We start from the raw sequence: 17,562 nt of genomic DNA, 5'->3' as shown, positions 1-17,562 counted from the left end.
TCCCTAGGTGGGCAATACAGTCCGACAGCCCCAACCACACCCAATGCCAAGTCATGCGCCTCGGATCATATAGCAGTCCAGAAACGAAATACCCCTGAGACAAATTAAAATATTTTAGAAATACTCTCTTATGCTAGACCTAACCGCCTAACTTATAAATAGCACTCGTACCATACGTAAAAGAGACGTGTTCTTTAAGTCGCGTGTCACCTGACAAGTCCAGACCGCGACGAGCAGCCAGCGGAAGTGACGTCAGGCAAGGGGGCCGTCTGTCAGAGTAAACCGGAACTGCCTCGCTCGCTATGAAAATATAAATACAATTCCAAAATGCACTAACCAAGCGCAGTGTTTACGCACTTAAAACATGTAGCCATTTATCTTTCGTCACATATTTAATTCGAATTGATATTCAAGAAGATAACCAGTTGCTAAGGTAAGTGAATATCAGATGGGCAGATTAACTTACATTTGTCCCCAGCTAGCTAAATTATGTATTTACATGGTAGGTCCGATATAACTGTGTCGAATAAATTGCATATACATATACAAGCGATTCGTTAAAAGTGAAAACCCCAGAATGGTCTGTGGGCTTCCTGTCCGTGTCCTCAGCGATCACCCTTTAGCTGCCTGTTAAAGTATGAGAGGATTTACATTACACATTTACAGGACCGTGGACGGCTGTCAGTAGTTTCACTATTGCTGACGCTTCCATCTAAAAGTTTGATTAATGTGCATTATTAAAGTATTGCTAAAACTAAACATATATACGCAAGATATATACGTATACTAATCGAAATCTGCCTACAGTTATATTTTGCCGTGTAATTAAACAGTTGTCCAGTTTGTGTAATCACTTATGCAAGCAACTACACTCTTTTACCAAGTATAACATTGAAGTTCGTGTATTGCATTAAAATAATTAATTTTTTAGACACCCAAGTAACGGTTGTGCGCATTTTTACTGGTATTGACCCAGGTACAGTAAGAGGAGGGAAATCGCCGGAATTAATATTTCAGCATTTCGCGACAATCTGCATGCATAATTTACAGACATGTTCAAGCAGACTGTCATATGATGGTACTGTGCGTCTGTCCCTCCAGACCACGATGTTGCGTATAAGAAGCTCGCTGGAGACCCTGAAGCAGGGTCTGAAGGTGGATCTCCTCCGGGAAACTGGCCGCCAGTATCCGCTCTTCTGCTTCCTTCTGGCATTCCTGCTCTTATCAACTGTTGTTTTGCACGGGTAAGTGTAAGGCAGCTTTTATACAGTGTTGCATGTCTGCCGTGATTCCCCCATCAGTTACTTAATTAGTAAGGTTACTGAATGACATGTTCAGTGTCCCAGCCTTCCCATCTCCATGCAGATCATGTCGGAAGCCATTATCATTTTTAATGGAATGCTGTAAGTTTAAGAGGACCTGATTTCCATATCCATTATTTATCTATAGTATATCTCCAGTCTGACTCCACATGATGTGTCATTGTGGGGTTTTGCCCTGGTTCTCTGCCTCCCCCCACAGCCCAGCTAAGGGGAACTGTCTGGAGGTGTGACTGTATGTATGAGTGGTCTGTGGGCCCCACCATGGGTTGGTGCCCCATCCAAGGTTATTCCCTTCCTTGTGCCCATAGTTTCAGAACCAGCTTTGGGCCGCTGTGACTCTCTGTAGCAGTGATCACCAACTAGTTGACCGTGATCTACAGATGATCTTTAGGACATTCCCAGGAGATGCCGACAGGGCTGTGGCGGGTGGGGAATTCTCCCCTGGTCTGCAAAATATAGCATCTTGATTCAGAAGCTCATTTTTTCTTCATGCCAGTAGCTCTCGCTGTTATGTACAGGTTGGAGGCCACTGCTATCAGATATAGGCTAAGATGTAACTTTTGTGTAAGATGCAGGGGCTACACTAGAAATTATGGGCCCCCAACACACCAAACCGATTACGTTCCAAGCAGGAACAGAAACTGAAAATCGTTTCCTATTGCTGCTGTAGGTACCTCTACATCCTGATGGTTTTCTGGTCCTTCCTGGCTGGTGTGGTCACCTTTTACTGCTCCATCGGTCCAGAGTCCCTACTGCCCAACATGCTGTTCACCATTAAGCCGAGAGCCAAGGTAAATGGAGTTTTGCCAAGTGGGCAAACCGCCCCCCTTTCTTCCTCATGCCGTTTTCAGTTCCTGCTGTACCGCTCTGGTTTTGGCTGTGCCTCATGCTTTGGTTTTATTGACTAGGAGGAACAACCAGAACTGTTTCCTCTGGGTCAGAGCTGTGCAGTCTGTGGGAAGACAAAGTGCACACGGCACAGGTAGGCCTGAGCTCTCAGCGAGACGCCTGCACTAACAGACGTCCGTGTCATTTAGTGTCCCTGTGACATCGCCGCTACCTTCTGTGTGCTGAGGTTTGTTTCCTGATTCAGAGCTCGGCGCAAATGAGCATGAGAATCTTCATCAGTCAGACGAGCGACATTCATGCATATAAAAATTACCGTCTCACCTTTTCATCCTTTTTGAATTGTTGGTGTTTCAGTCTTTCCACTCATTATTAATCTGTGATAACACTCTGGTCCAAGTAACCCTGGGTTCTCTACCCTGTATCCATGGGCGCTATGATAGGGCTTCTGCTGCAGGCGAGCTGGACCTCGACGAGGGACAGAGCAGTAGTGCTGTAGCATGGAGGATTACCACACTTGCAGATTGCAGTCGCTGTTTTCATTCATTTGCTGAAATGTGATATCTTCTCTGGACTCTGGAGATGGTAGCTTGTGTTTCTGCTGGAGTGAGATATGTCAGGCTAGAGAAGAGTCCCTGCCCAGGACTGTGGTTTGGAAAAAGGAACCTTCACACGCAGAGCAGGAACACTCGACATCTGGTAAAAGAAGCTGAGGAAATGAAAGTTTTTTTTTTCTTTCTTTTTTTTCCTGATCTGGTTTGAAAGTACTTTAAGGGAGCAAGTTTGCTGCCTCTGTATAAAGATAAATTTTAGTAACTGATGTTGTCATGCAAGTGTCTAAACAAATTCACACGTTTAGATGTTTGGTCATTTATCAGGGTTGTTGTCTATCAAGCTAACAAAGACCTAGAAAAACTAGTCTACCATCTGAAAAAAAATTCTTTTGTTGTCTCATTTTGGTAAAGTCAAAGTCATATCCCACGTTTCACAAATCCTTATAAGTCTCTTTGTTACATGGTTTTGGTAACTTTACTAAATGGTTTCTGCCGACTTGAGCCGGACTATTGCAAACCCCCAGAGAAATAGCGCGAGTCTAAAACTTTTACAAACTTGTACTATACTGCCATCTAGTGGAACTTCTTTTTAGTACAACGGAAATTTACCTTGATTGTGACTCAAACTAGAGTATGTAACAAGTTTATTATATAGCCTATCAAATGTGCTTTAATACCTAATTTAATGTTATTGTACATTAATGTCATTATTGTAATAAAGAATAAAAGGCGTCTATCTGTCTGGCAGGCTGACGTTGCAGCTGGAGAACTTTCAGCCATGGCTGGACTTGAAGGTATATTCCAAGGTGGACACGTCTATCGCAGAGGTAGGTGCCGCCTTGATGTCTAATGCCACGCTTTTGAAATGAAGGTCTCTGGTGGTATTTTTGGGACGAGTCCTGTTCTTGTTGTTTTCTAGGTTCTGGAGTTGGTCCTTGAGAATTTCGTGTATCCCTGGTACAGGTACGTGTTACAGTTTTCCCGTGATTCCTGTGTCTCTCTGCATGCGCGGATCTTATATTCCAGCCCTAGTGAAAGGTATCGCGTCCCCTTGTGTGAAGGACGCCTGTGTTTTTGGCAGGAGGAGACTGGGCCTGGCGTGGGTGTTTAAGTAACCTCTCCCCACCTGAATGACCTTTTCTCCTCCTCCTAAGGGACGTCACGGACGACGAGACCTTTGTGGACGAGCTGAGAGTGTCGTTGCGTTTTTTTGCAGCCGTCTTGGTCCGGCGAGCACAGAAGGTAAACCCTAAAGAAGCACTTTCAACTGTCGGACACAGTAAATTCGGATTATAAAATATACAAAACGGTGTACAATACAGTTCAAAGAAAATGCTGAATCTTTGAAACTCCTCAGAGGGATTGATTTGTTTATATTCTTGTTTTGTTTATATGGGTCCATAGTTTTTTCGGACTGCGTTCGCGTCCCTCGTCCTTCTCTGCATGACTGGAGATGGGGTACGATTAAGACCCAGCAGAGACACTCTGTTATCGGTCTGCTCTGTCCTTCAGGCTTTGAAAAGCCACAAGATGCAGCTCCATTGTTCAGTGGGAATGGACTATTGATCTGTGCTCCCCCACAATAATTTGGGCACCTGCCGCTTCAGTTTCTGAGGTGTTTGCTCAAGACATGGGCCGTGTCTCACCAGCAGCACCTGCCGCCTTCTGGAGGAGCAGGGTATTGCACGCTTGTCAGCTGTCTTTGTGTTGGTGTCATCGTCAAAGGGTTCGAACTTCGTCGCAGGACTATTTTCAGTTCCAGTGTCGGCCTTTGAGGCTTAAAGGTTTCTGAACAGGCCACATATATATGAAAAAACTGGTCTTGGAACAGTTGCATTTTTTAAGATTTTGTTTATAGGTAACATCATGTCTAAGTTATTATCCTGTATTTTTGTCCTTTTTATGCCCCTTATGCAGATTCACTTTAGTTGCACCTCATCTTTTTTTATACTTGCATTTTACTAATATTGTATTCCACTTGTATTGTACTTGGATTCCTTTTTTTATTTTTGTGTTATATTTGTTGTATTTATGGTATTCTTTATTTTTAGTGTTTTTAGGCACGTTGAGACTTATGCCGTGGCACAACAGTTTCCTTCGGTGTAATTTGTTTTGTCTTAAATCTGATGTGTCTTGCTTAAAAAAAAAAAAAAGTGTGAAAATTGTTTTAAAAATGGGCCACCAGTAAAAGCATCTCCGACTTTCCATTCCTTCCCCAGGTTGATGTTCCGTCTCTTATAACAGGCAAAGTCCTCAGAGCGGCTATGAAGCACATCGAAATAGTCGCTAAAGCTCGGCAAAAAGGTATTTGTACGTAGTTTTTAAGCCATTCAGAAACGCGCGCAGCAGGATTGATGGTAAATTGTAGTATTCTGTGGACTCCCAGTGAGAAACTCAGAACACCTGCAGCTGGCGGCCCTGGATGAGTATGGATCCGACCTCCACGTGGCGCTGCGGAGCCGCAGAGACGAGCTGCTATACCTCAGGAAGCTGACGGAGATGCTCTTCCCCTACATACTGCCCCCGAAGGCTTCTGACTGCAGGTGCAGCGTTGCAGAATAAACCATTAGAACGAATGGGAAGCCGCTCTTCTGTCATTTTAGCCACTTGAGTGTTTCTGCGTGTGTGTGTGTGCGTGTGTGTGTGCGTGCGTGCGTGTGTGTGTGTGCGCGTGTGTGTCTCACTCGCAGGTCCCTCGCCTTGCTGATTCGGGAGATTCTGGCCGGCTCCGTCTTACTCCCGGCCATGGACTTTCTTGCTGACCCTGTGAGTGTGAGACATCGTCACTGGGAATCTTTGAGTGGACGTGGACAGGAAGAAGCTCTCTGTTCTGGGTGACTGTTGCCTAGCTGGTGTTTTATTTCTTTGTTGTGATTTGTTGACACTTTTTCCCAGGACACCGTGAATCACTTGGTACTCATCTTCATCGATGATTCTCCGGTAGGTACATGTGAACCGTTCCTTCCGCAACAAAGTCAGTGACGGCTGCTTATAATTAGAGCTCACTAGGTGGCAGTATTGTACTCCGTTCTCAGAGGTGTGTCTCCATTCGCCCAGCCAATGGGCTGAACCCATTTTATTCCTCTCCCCCAGCCCGAGCCGGCCAACGGCCCCACATCTGCTTTAGTGCCGTTCCTGCAGAAGTATTCTGAGTCACGCAACAGAAAGTCATCTGTAAGCACGTTTGCTTCTTTCCTGCAGCCGTACCACTGGCCGTGACTCACCAATCATCCCCTCATGTCTGTAGGTGCTAAAGTTGGAGCTGAAGGAGATCCGTGGACAGCAGGACCTCCTGTTCCGCTTCATGAATTTCCTAAAACAGGAAGGTGCGGTGCATGTGCTGCAGTTTTGCTTGGCTGTAGGTGAGTCCAGGTCTCTGCTTTTCTTCTCCACTAAGGCATGGCATGGATCTCTAAGACGAGTCCCAGAGGGCACCACCCATGAGATGTTTGCTCCAGAGTGGGTTCCATAGAAAGGGGTTGTTTTGCGTGGAACTAGGCCAAATTTTCTTGATCAGTGAGCTTTTTGCCACTAATTTCCCCCCCCCAGAGGAATTCAACGACAAAATCTTGTGCCCAGAGCTGAGCGATATTCAGATGCAGGCCCTGCACGAGGAGGTGAAGCAGCTCTACGATACCTACTGTCTGGACGAGAGCATCGACAAGATCCGCTTCGACCCCGTCATTGTGGAAGAAATACGGAAGAGTAAGCTCACAAATCACGGCCCGTTACGGTAACGTGCAGGGGGGCCGCGGGCTCTTCTGCCCGTTTTGAGGAAAGTGATCGTACAAATTCAGCGAACGGTTCACATGCAGTCAGGGTGAAGCGCTGTAAGTCTGAGGTGGTGAGAGCATGTGTTTTCCCAGTTGTAGATGTGTCTCATGTGGCATGTAATCTTCGCTTGGAGTTCCTCAGTGTCAACATCCTACTTCCTTGGGTAGTAATTCTGTACAGTTCTGGCTGTTTGTTTTTCTTGCCTGTCCTGCTGATGGTTAGTACACATGTACTGCCTGTAGGAATCTGAGTCCTTCCCTTTATGGCTCAGTCGCTCAGGGATCCTACAGTGACGTGGTGAAGCTGCAGACCTCGCCCTGCCTGTTCGAGGCCTACGAGCACGTTTTCTCACTACTGGAGAATGTCTTCACCCCTATGTTCTGCCACAGCGATGAGGTAATCCATGCGAGAATATATGGGAGATGCTTCCCAAAAGTGGTTTAGATCACGTGGAAATTCTTCCGCCTTCCTTTTCAGAGACAACGCAGCATTGTGTGGCTGTATCATGGCGAGCAGTCAGTGTTCATCCTACATTTTCCCCCCTTTTCTCGCCTGCAGTACTTCACGCATCTACTGAAGGGGGCCGAATCTCCGGTCAGGAGCTCCCGACATATCAGGTTGGCGTGTGTCCACATCCGTCTCCCTCCGTACTCTGCAACCCACGCAGTGTTTATGTTGGAATGGCCTGCTTGTAACGCCCACGTGTACTGTTTTACTTTACAGCCCCCGTGTTGTTTTAACTCAGGGTTCTGTCGTCCACCTCTCTTCTAACCCAGAGTTCCACAAGCTGCTCATAAAAAGCCTTTGAGACTCTGATCCTCCTTTTTAAGCTTTTTTTTTTTTTTTTTAAATTAAGCATGAGATGCCAAGTAGAGTTTGTCTGACTGCAGACAACCGCAGGGCAGCCGTCCACAATCCATTTTTAATTTTTTAATAAAAAAAAAATGATTAAACATCAGGCAGCTTTAATTCCATGTACCTGTTGTTCCAGAAATAGCCTGAATTTGGATGACATCAGGTAAGTATTTTCCCGGCACGACACTGGCCTGATCTCCTTCTCACTCCTGCATGTGAGATATGAGTTTGTCCTGGGGGGGGGGCGTCACTTGCTAGACTGCTGACCGTCGCATGTCTGTAATGCAGGACACGCTTCAGTTTGTAAATGCATTTATAATTTGGAAATGCGTCTTTTGAAAAGCGCTGCCTGAAAGGTTAGTCCTGCTATTTGCAGCACTGCAATTCAAAGCCCGTTCCTTTCAGGTTGGTCATGCAATTGGAAGTGGGTGGCAAGTATTTTCTTACCGTGGAGGGAAGGCGCTGGCCAACACACGCGAGGGGTCTGGGAGACGCACTGGGAGACTGGCCTGTATCCGTGACTGAGAGCTATTTTGCGCTTGCTGGCTGTAACGGCTGTTTGAGTTCAAGATCTGTCTGATTTAGAAAACACGGCATGTGAATTTTCCCTCATGTCTGATGTTAAATGGCTCGTATGCACGATTGGACGGCTTCGCGGTGCGTCGGAGTGCTGTAAGGTCCCGCTGAGCTGCACTGCGGGCCTCTCCTGCCCCTCTCTGACCTGCCGGCAGCCCCAGTGCCGGAAGGAGTGTTAAGTGGGGCCCATTACCATGGTAATTAGTTTAGTCAAGTGGCTGAAAGATTCAGCCCCGGCAGGGTTAATGCCGCTTATATCTGCAGCTATACGATGTCAACGTCACTGCAGAGAGACTGTATGTCCCTGACACCTGCTGTTCACCACCCCCCCCGTTCTGTGTTCAGTGACTGCCCCCCCCCCCCCCCCCCCCCTCTTCCTCTGCATGGTTCCTTAATGCTCCTGTGCCCCCCCAGCCTTGCTGTCTCTCTCTTCATGCTATCGTCCACAGCAGCGTTTCCGGAGGTCTCCGGACTTTGCGTGGTGGGGGGGGGTACTCCTTGTACTGTGTTTCTCTGTCACCATTTATGAACCGCATCAGTCCTGGCAACTAACCGCCTGGATATTCCCCTGCGATGTCTTGACATTTTGAAAATAGGTTTGGGAATGTTTAATCTTGTTCCACATCCACATTTACCGTGTCTAAAGGCTATGCGACTGCACTAAAATCTCAGGTCTTGTTGATTAAGAGGTGGAAGTCAAGAGAAAACAACATGACAGGCGTTTTTCCACCCATTAATAAGATTTTGAAACCAACAGCGCTGAAGTGAAAAATCTGAAAATGACTGCGTGTGTGGGACCTTTAATATCTACTCTGTAGAATGTTTGTAGGATGCAGCAGAAGGTTGTAAAGGGGATGTAGTGTGTTTATGTTACGGGAAAACTGTTTGACTTTTTCCTGCTTTAGCACTACCGGTGTGGTCAGGGTCATGTCAGAGGCTGGAGCAGAGGGCTGAAAGCTGGGGTGCACACTGCATGGGAGGCCACACACAGACACACACACAGACACACACACACACACACTCACTCAGGAATCATATAGTCTCAGCAGTTTAATGGTGACATTTAGCCTGGATGCAGGTCTTTGTGTGGGAATGCACATCAAAGAGAGAATCCCCCCCCCCCCCCCCCTCGCGTGCCATGTGCACACAACAAAGTTCCCCAGCGTGATCCGTGTCGGTGGGAATGCAGCGGCTTTCGGCCGCTTCCCTCAGGATGAACGGCTCCATCTTTCCTCGTGAACATGTGGCCTCCGAAGGCTGAACCCGTGATCTTTGTCTGGCTGTGTGTGCCTGTTGTTTAGGAATCCGCTGAGGCGCGGGGAATCTTCCGGAATCAGCCGCATAGGCAGCAAGATCAAAGGTGTTTTCAGAAACAGCACCATGGAGGGGGCTATGCTGCCGCTGTACGGCCCCCCCGAGGGCGAGGACGACACGGTACTGCCCCCCCCCCCCCAGGCACTGCCTTTTATTGCCTTCTTTACGTTGAATGTTGCTGGGGTTTAAGTATATATGTTTAAAGAGCTGACAGGGAAGGGCTTCCTGCAGCTTGCTGCTCCTGATGAAGGGGGCGGGACAGTTGTGCCCCGGCTGGCTCTCTGTTTCCCTGGCACTGCAGAGCAGCTTCCTGCTGGTTACGCGTTCTCCGTCTGGCTGGATGTGCTCAGGTGGAGGAGGCCACGGTGGTGCTGGAGGACGACCCCCCAGCGGAGGCAGCCGGAAGCGGCAGCACCCACCGCAACCTGTCTGCTTGGAGCATCAGCATCCCGTACGTGGACTTCTACGAGGACGACCTGAAGCGGGAGAAGACCCCCGTGTTCTGCATCGACGTGCAGCGTAACGACAGGAAGGAGGGTGGGTTCGTGGGGGGGGGGGGATCTTGGGCAGGAGATGATCTGGCTGATTGGGCGTCGCTCACAGGTGTCCCCGTTCTGTCTTTGTTTCAGTCGGACATGCGACTGAGAGCTGGTCCATCTTCAGGCGATACCTCGAATTCTACGTCCTTGAGTCGAAACTTACCGAGTTTCACGGTAGATGTCACGCTCCTTCGATTACATCTCTCCTCTTTTGTCTTGCCTCTGTTCCGCTTCTTCTCACTGTTTGTCCAGAGTTACTGGGAACCTGTAATATTGGGCCCCAATTGACCCAAAGCGATGTCATTCAATCTTAATCTAATTAGCCATGGCGTCAATATGAAATGCTAAAGCGTGAAATTGCCGGTTAAGCCATGGCCCGCCTGTTGTTCTATTTCATAGGCTCATTTCCGGATGCCCAGCTACCATCCAAACGGATATTAGGGCCAAAGAATTTTGAGTTCTTGTCGTCCAAGAGGGAGGAGTTTGAAGAATATCTGCAGGTATTCATTAAATGGAGGAGAGGTTGAGAATGTTTTAGTTCTGCATATTTTCTGACTCAAAAACTCACACCTAGCACTAATGCAACAGGTGTAACTGTCCTACACTGACACTTTAAATCCGCAGTCATACCATTTATGTGTTACTCATTTCATAGAGGGTTTTTTGAGAATTAATTTTATGTTTCTTATACTCCTGTAATGTTACAGTATCTGAGTACTAAACAAATGAACACTGTAGCCCTCGTCTATATTAAATGAAACCTGCGGATCTGATTTTACTGAGAGTTCTTATCAGAAACTTTTTCGTGTCCTTGTCGATCTGACAGCGTTGCATGCAGTACAGCTTCCTTAAACCTGAAGGTAGCTAATTGGAAAGTAACCCCTGGATCTGTCATTCGGTCAGTGGCCTGCATGCTGTCGTCCCCAGAAACTGCTACTGCACCCGGAGCTCAGCAACAGCCAGCTTCTGGCTGACTTCCTGTCTCCAAACAGCTTGGAGTCACAGTTCCTGGAAAAGATGCTCCCAGACGTGAACTTGGGTACGTGGCAGTGCTGTCTGGCTGATTAGCTAACCACCTGACACTGTAATGATGATTTGGCAGTTAAACTCCATTTGGGCTGCTTATGGCTGAACTGTCACAAACTCCGTTCATGAGCGTGAAATGCTCTGCACTGTACTCTGCCTTAGACCTTAATGGACAAATCATTACTTATGTTAATTCTTTTTTATTTTCTCCATACCTCATGAACTCTTAACATGTCAGTTTCATTTTCTTTTTAAACCTGCGCAGGGAAAATTATCAAGTCAGTTCCTGGGAAATTAATTAAAGAGGTAAAAGAGACATTTCTTTTTGTTTTCCCATCTTGCATTTACGATGAGTTTGATGTGTTCTTAGGATAAGAGATTTCAGCCTGATAGCATTTATATTTAATCATAATACTTTGTTTGCTTTGCTGTGTGACGGTAATATAAATGGCAGCCATGCTAATTCTTTCCGGTTTCTTCTTCATGCATCGGTGGGTTGGTCTGCACCTGCTGCTTGTGTCCTGTGACACTTTGGCTTTTGATCCTCCAGAAAGGACAAAACCTGGAGCCTTTCTTGCAGTCTTTCTTCAACTCGTGTGAGGCCTCCAAACCGAAACCCAGCCGGCCTGAGCTCACTATCCTGAGCCCCACCTCCGAGAACAACAAGAAGGTCAGTAGATGACCCACGGCACCACCTCGAGCTGACCTGGGAGCGTCTTGGGCTGGACGTGGGGGGCGGCTTCAGGACCTTCGCCTCAGGCTCTCGTGTTTCTCCTCTGGACAGCTCTTCAATGACCTTTACGAAAACAACGCCAACCGCGCCGAAGCCACCGAGAGGCGCCACAATCAGAATTGCTTCATGGAGATGGTCACTGTGGAGGGAGTGTATGACTACCTGATGTATATCGGTAAGTTGCTAGTTGGCCAGGCTGTACAGCGGAAAGCCCACAAAACCTGATGGTAACTGAACCGGATGGAGAGGGCGAGTAAATGCAGGATGATGGTTTGATCTACACAGGAGGTCGCTGGTTCAAATCCCAGGGTCGGCAGAGTGATGTCACCTTTGGGCCCCTGAGCGAGGCCCCTAACCCCCAATCACCCCCAGCACTGGCTGACCCTGATTTCAATTGTTATTAATAATCAAGCAGCCATACAAAATACACAAATATGTTCATTAAAACATAAGTTTTATGTTCCTTATTATGTGTGATATTATGTAGACCTAAAATGAAGCGACTAAACGACAGGGCTATCCTTCATACAAAGTAAATTAAGCAAATTAATTTGCAATGACAAAAACAGTCTAGGCCACTCCAAGAGGATGAAGGGTGCATCATTTATAATAATCTATGGCTAACATAATCCGCTATGTGCTGTTTTCCTTCCGCCATATTGCCGAGTAATCCAGAAGGCATATTTTAATTGATGCATTTTTTAAATCGAGTAATTGTGGCAGCTTTAGTATTAATTGTATTTTTTATAGGCTATAGCAAACGTGAGCCACTTTCCCCCTGTGTGCTGATTGGCAGGCCGCGTTGTGTTCCGCATCCCCGATTGGATGCACCACATGCTGTCTGGTGGCCGCATCCTGCTGAAAAACACATTGGAAGCATGGGCTGACCACTATCTGCAGGACAAGCTGGAGCAGGTGCTGCAGGAGCATCGCGTGGTCTCCCTCATCACGCTGCTACGCGGTGCGTGGTCTCCCTCATCACGCTGCCGCGTGGTCTCCCTCATCGCGCTGCCGCGTGGTCTCCCTCATCGCGCTGCCGCGTGGTCTCCCTCATCGCGCTGCCGCGTGGTCTCCCTCATCGCGCTGCCGCGTGGTCTCCCTCATCGCGCTGCCGCTTGGTCTCCCTCATCGCGCTGCTTGGTCTCCCTCATCCCTCACCCCTGCTCCCTCATCGCGCTGCTTGGTCTCCCTCATCGCGCTGCTTGGTCTCCCTCATCGCGCTGCTTGGTCTCCCTCATCGCGCTGCTTGGTCTCCCTCATCACGCTGCTGTGCGGTGTGCGGTCTCCATCTTCGCGGTGCTTGGTCTCCCTCATCATGCTGCTGTGCGGTGTGCGGTCTCCCTCATCACGCTGCTGTGCGGTGTGCGGTCTCCCTCATCACGCTGCTGTGCGGTGTGCGGTCTCCCTCATCGCGGTGCTTGGTCTCCCTCATCACGCTGCTGTGCGGTGCTCGGTCTCCCTCATCACGCTGCTGTGCGGTGTGCGGTCTCCCTCATCGCGGTGCTTGGTCTCCCTCATCACGCTGCTGTGCGGTGTGTGGTCTCCCTCATCGCGGTGCTTGGTCTCCCTCATCACGCTGCTGTGCGGTGTGCGGTCTCCCTCATCACGCTGCCGCGCTGTGGTTTGCATGCAGACCTCGCCTCCTCAAAATGAACAAGCAAATGTATGGCTTCTGTCCACTTCTGTGCTCTCAAGTCTTAATGTTAAAATTAAATGAACATTTTGGTGATAAATTTGCTAAGCTGATCTTCAGGTAGTACATTGGGCCTTTCATTTGTGCCCTCCTTACACGGGCCCGTTGATGTTTTAGACGCGGTATTCTGTGAGGACACTGAACCACGTTCATTTGATGACAAGCAGAAGAGAGCCAAGAAGACCTTTGAAGAGATGATGGGCTACATCCCAGGTCAGTGCTCCTGTGGGTTGTACCACTTCCATTTTAATCATGGGGGTAACCTTTATTTTTGCAGGTTTGCGCTCTCCATTCTGAGCCTAAATCCATGTTTGTATGTAGTTGTGAAAACTAGCTGTAGTAGGAATGAAATCCAGACTCTGCAAGCCTGGCAGTGGCGAAGCTCAGAGATGAGCCCAGCTGTGTTGTTGTGCAGTGGGGAAGCTCAGAGATGAGCTCAGCTGTGTTGTTGTGCAGTGGGGAAGCTCGGAGATGAGCCCGGCTGTGTTGTTGTGCAGTGGGGAAGCTCAGAGATGAGCTCAGCTGTGTTGTTGTGCAGTGGGGAAGCTCGGAGATGAGCCCGGCTGTGTTGTTGTGCAGTGGGGAAGCTCAGAGATGAGCCCGGCTGTGTTGTTGTGCAGTGGGGAAGCTCGGAGATGACCCCGGCTGTGTTGTAGTGCAGTGGGGAAGCTTGGAGATGACCCCGGCTGTGTTGTTCTGCAGTGGGGAAGCTCGGAGATGACCCCGGCTGTGTTGTTGTGCAGTGGGGAAGCTTGGAGATGACCCCGGCTGTGTTGTAGTGCAGTGAGGAAGCTCGGAGATGACCCCAGCTGTGTTGTAGTGCAGTAGGGAAGCTCAGAGATGACCCCGGCTGTGTTGTAGTGTGGTCTTTGTCAGGATGCTTTCTTGAATTACACCCCCGGCTAATCCTATTACGTGCCCCTAGTACAATGCAGAAGGCCACTGGCCACACCTGCGCTGTGTGTTTTTGTATAGAGCAGCAGTTTTAAATTCCCCACCCTGGGACCACCCGCTTTTCCTTGTGTGCGATAGATCCAGCAGGCTCAGCTTACTGTGGGTTTGGAGACCAGTTAATGAGCTGGGTCACTGTGGTTGGAAAGTGAGGATGTCCAAGGTTTCTTAGGAGAGGCAGGCGAATGGCAAATGGCCGGATTCAAAAATGGTGAATCTTACTGAGTTACTGTTCATTCTTTGAGTTGGACAGACCACAATGCTGACTGCCACGTTAAGGTATCTTTGCGTTAAGGTATCTTTGCGTTAAGGTATCTTTGCGTTAAGGTATCTTGTGAGCAGCAAATGGAGTCAAAGGCAGGAGTGTTACTAGAGGTTTATGAGTCTGTGCTTAGGAAGCAGCCTGGAGATTTGCTGCTGTCCCTGTTCGGATTCTCATTAGGGGCCGAATATCTATGCTAATGCTGCTTCGGTTCCTATGTTTTTTTTCCGAGTCTTTCCCTGGTTGTGCTGACTTTTTATGCATATTCTCCATTTCCTTTTCTCAGTTGTAGTGGAAAACCCGAAATACTCATAACAGGCATTTTATTGTGAGAGAACAAATGCATATTTTTGGTCTGCTTTGCAATAAAAGGCACAACCAGTATGACGGGAAACCATCTCCCACTGGACCAGTTTGATTCATGCTTTTGTAACCCTTTCAACCCTCCATTTTTAAACGTTTTCTACCCCTTTGATTTTACGCGTATTACTTGGAATGCACATGAGGTAGCCACATATTCTCTCTGTTTTTTGTGTTCAGGACATTCTGGGCTACTCAGATATGTCATAATCTGATGCGTAAATGCTGACACAGTCTTGATATCATCCTTTTTATGAAGAAAAACTACTTGCGCTTATTGAAATTTCTCAATTTCTTGTCTCATCTAATATAAAAAGTTGCAGGCACTACAAATATAATGTAAATGTTGGGATTAGAATCTATATGATGTGGGAATGCAGGGGTTTCATTGGGGACCTTCAATGGCTCAGCATTGTACATGGTTAGTGCTCGGCAGAAATGAGTACCTTTGATTTTGCATCCATTTGGTAACTTGAAGGTATCTGATAGACAGCAATGCATGGTTATATATATCTGGTTATACCTATCAGTCTGCATTTTAGCCTCGAACAGCAGACCAACGCTGCAGTACGTCATTGTGTTTACATGTTGGAGGTGTTCCAGTTACACGAAGGGCATGTTCTATTTCAACTGTTTTGACGGAGCCCGACATCAAATACACACATACAAACTTTTGTGAATAAATATTACGAAAATGAAAGCAATTGTCTTGCTAATAAATAGAATGCTGTGTTAGTTATTTCTAGTAAAACTCCAGCCCATTTTTGAGTGTTTGGAGACGTACGTGGATCCTTGCAAAGCGAAAATGCACTTTGTTTTCCATCTAATGTGAATAATATTGATATTTTATGGTTTGTTAGGGGTGTGTTTTAGTGGGAAATGTTTAAAATATATGTCTCATTGCAGACAGGATTACTCTGCAATACTTTAGTGTTCAACTTGGATGATGGGATCAAGTAATTTCTCTCAATTCCAGCCATATGTGATTCATATCTGTGAGTTGTGCCAGTCCAAAGATGAAGGCCCGAGATTAATGGGTGCGAAAACAAACACGTTTTGCATTTGTCTGGTTCTAAGGGTTAATGTTCTGTGTACTTTAACAAAGGTCTCTGCCAGTGTAGGGCTTGCAACCTCTGATTATGCTGTGGTTTGTGTTCCCTTCTGGAATGCTGGGAATGAATGCTGTGTACCTCATGTCCTCAGAGCTGCTGGGAAAGTGCATCGGCGAGGAGGCCAAATACGAAGGAGTCCGTCTCCTCTTTGATGGGCTGCAGCAGCCGGTCCTCAACAAGCAGGTGAGCTATAGGTGGCTGGTTAGCGTTCTCGATTACTTCTAAGGTGCGGAGCTTTCTGGATTTTCTGTTCCCCTTTGCCCTGCAGATGACCTACGTCCTGCTGGACATTGCTGTTCAAGAGCTTTTCCCAGAACTAAGCAAGGTACAGTGGAATCGTAGGCCATGGTTAACTATTTCAAGCACGGCAATGCAAAGAATGGAGGGACGTGTGGGATGCGTATGAATGTGGCATTGAAGGTCATGCTAGGTCTGTCGCTGATTGCTGGAATCTCTCCCCCCCCCCCATTAGCTGCAGAAGGATGCATCGCCATGGAAGTAGACGGCTTTTCATGTTTGTCTCACCATGAGCCAAAGAATGTGCAATACAGAGACACTGTAAATCCCCCTGTCTGGCGCAGATTCATTCCTTCACCCCAACTTCCAGTCACTTGCAGAATGTAGAGTCGCAGGGGTCCTGGAAACGTTTCAGGGAGCGCAGGGCCGTGGAACTTCCTGGATGGGAAGCTAGTCCATTGGAGGGACCGATATTCAGTAGGATTTTTGTTAAGAATGTATGTCAGATCTTCAGTGAATACCGACATTCCAGTGTATAATGTTGCACTAATAAAGGTTATTTTATTACAAAGTGTGTTTCTGACTTAATGGTTTACAGGAGCTCAGATTGAGGGTCGACGTGGTCGTCCTTGCTTACTTTTCTTGGCATTGGCTTCATATGAAGAGGTGTCCTGAGTGTTAATGCTCTCATTGCGCCTAAAAGCACTTGCTCACTTGGGCAGTCATGCAATGCAGACGTACGATTTTGTCCACGGTTTGTTTGCACGCCAGTTTTTCTAAAGCCAGTGTCCCTGGAGCGGTTGGCACTCAGGACCTTGCTGAAAGGCCAACAGCGATATGATCACCCTGCTCTCCACAGGGCTTGGACACAGTCACCGTCCAGACACAAGCACAGCACCGTAACCCTCAGTGCTCCAGAGTATGAAAACTATTAGTAGAACTACTTCGTTCCTGATGATTAAGCATTTGCCATCAATAGTGTTCTATGTCTGGAATTTTGAGTAAGATTAGTTAAGATTAAAGATGGCTGGCGCTACAAGTGCGGTCAAAGAGAATGAATCAACAACCTTTACATTGCCACGGTATAAAATGTAATAGGCAAATTCCAATTGTGGAAAACTGAATGGAAAGCATTCAAAAAATGTCCTTTTTAAAAATGAATTGCATGCTTTTAAAGACCTTTTAAAGACCTTGACAATATGTCATCAGATCAGAATTTATGATGTCCTGCTTTTTTTTTTTAACTCAATGGCACATCAACAAGTCTGGGAAGGAGAATAAAGCTTGCATTGTGAAAGCCGATTGGGGGAGGTGTTGCAGGGTCATGTTGTCAGATTATGTCCATTGGCTGATGGACTGCGACCCTTAGTGATTGGTTGGGAAGTGGAGTTGACTCCTTCCTGGCTTC

At 47.3% G+C, this 17,562-nt stretch overlaps 1 protein-coding gene across 2 annotated transcripts; it reads left to right on the top strand.

Annotated features, from left to right (window-relative positions):
- Window positions 1-259: 259 nt before the first annotated feature.
- snx14 (sorting nexin 14) lies at window positions 260-16,725 on the top strand. Of its 2 annotated transcripts, XM_023810222.2 has the most exons (30): window positions 260-433; window positions 1,102-1,244; window positions 1,993-2,113; window positions 2,231-2,304; window positions 3,471-3,549; window positions 3,642-3,685; window positions 3,877-3,964; window positions 4,942-5,026; window positions 5,109-5,265; window positions 5,413-5,488; window positions 5,618-5,662; window positions 5,816-5,896; window positions 5,970-6,084; window positions 6,272-6,427; window positions 6,768-6,892; window positions 7,055-7,113; window positions 7,488-7,514; window positions 9,229-9,361; window positions 9,592-9,778; window positions 9,871-9,954; window positions 10,180-10,280; window positions 10,708-10,819; window positions 11,072-11,112; window positions 11,357-11,476; window positions 11,591-11,714; window positions 12,336-12,500; window positions 13,350-13,445; window positions 16,009-16,100; window positions 16,186-16,242; window positions 16,390-16,725. In XM_023810222.2, the coding sequence occupies exons 2-30, from the start codon at window positions 1,108-1,110 to the stop codon at window positions 16,417-16,419; spliced, it is 2,811 nt and encodes a 936-aa protein (XP_023665990.2). In that variant the 5' UTR covers window positions 260-433; window positions 1,102-1,107; the 3' UTR covers window positions 16,420-16,725. The 2 variants fall into 2 exon arrangements, with proteins under 2 accessions (XP_023665990.2, XP_023665991.2); XM_023810223.2 differs by lacking the exon at window positions 7,488-7,514.
- The last annotated feature ends 837 nt before the right edge of the window (window positions 16,726-17,562 follow it).

This window comes from Paramormyrops kingsleyae, chromosome 19 (genome assembly GCF_048594095.1).
Source record: "Paramormyrops kingsleyae isolate MSU_618 chromosome 19, PKINGS_0.4, whole genome shotgun sequence".
In the NCBI taxonomy this organism is placed as follows: Eukaryota; Metazoa; Chordata; class Actinopteri; order Osteoglossiformes; family Mormyridae; genus Paramormyrops; species Paramormyrops kingsleyae.
The sequence above is the reverse complement of the archived record's forward strand: the minus strand, read 5'-3'. Positions and strand labels throughout refer to the sequence as shown.

What these genes read in the sequence shown, in the direction of transcription:
- snx14 (XM_023810222.2), top strand. Translation starts at nt 1,108, where the DNA reads ATGTTGCGTATAAGAAGCTCGCTGGAGACCCTGAAGCAGGGTCTGAAG. An exon ending in CTGGGAAATTAATTAAAGAG is followed by an intron (nt 11,113 to 11,356) that starts GTAAAAGAGACA and finishes TTGATCCTCCAG; the next exon opens with AAAGGACAAAACCTGGAGCC. An exon ending in TGACTACCTGATGTATATCG is followed by an intron (nt 11,715 to 12,335) that starts GTAAGTTGCTAG and finishes GCTGATTGGCAG; the next exon opens with GCCGCGTTGTGTTCCGCATC.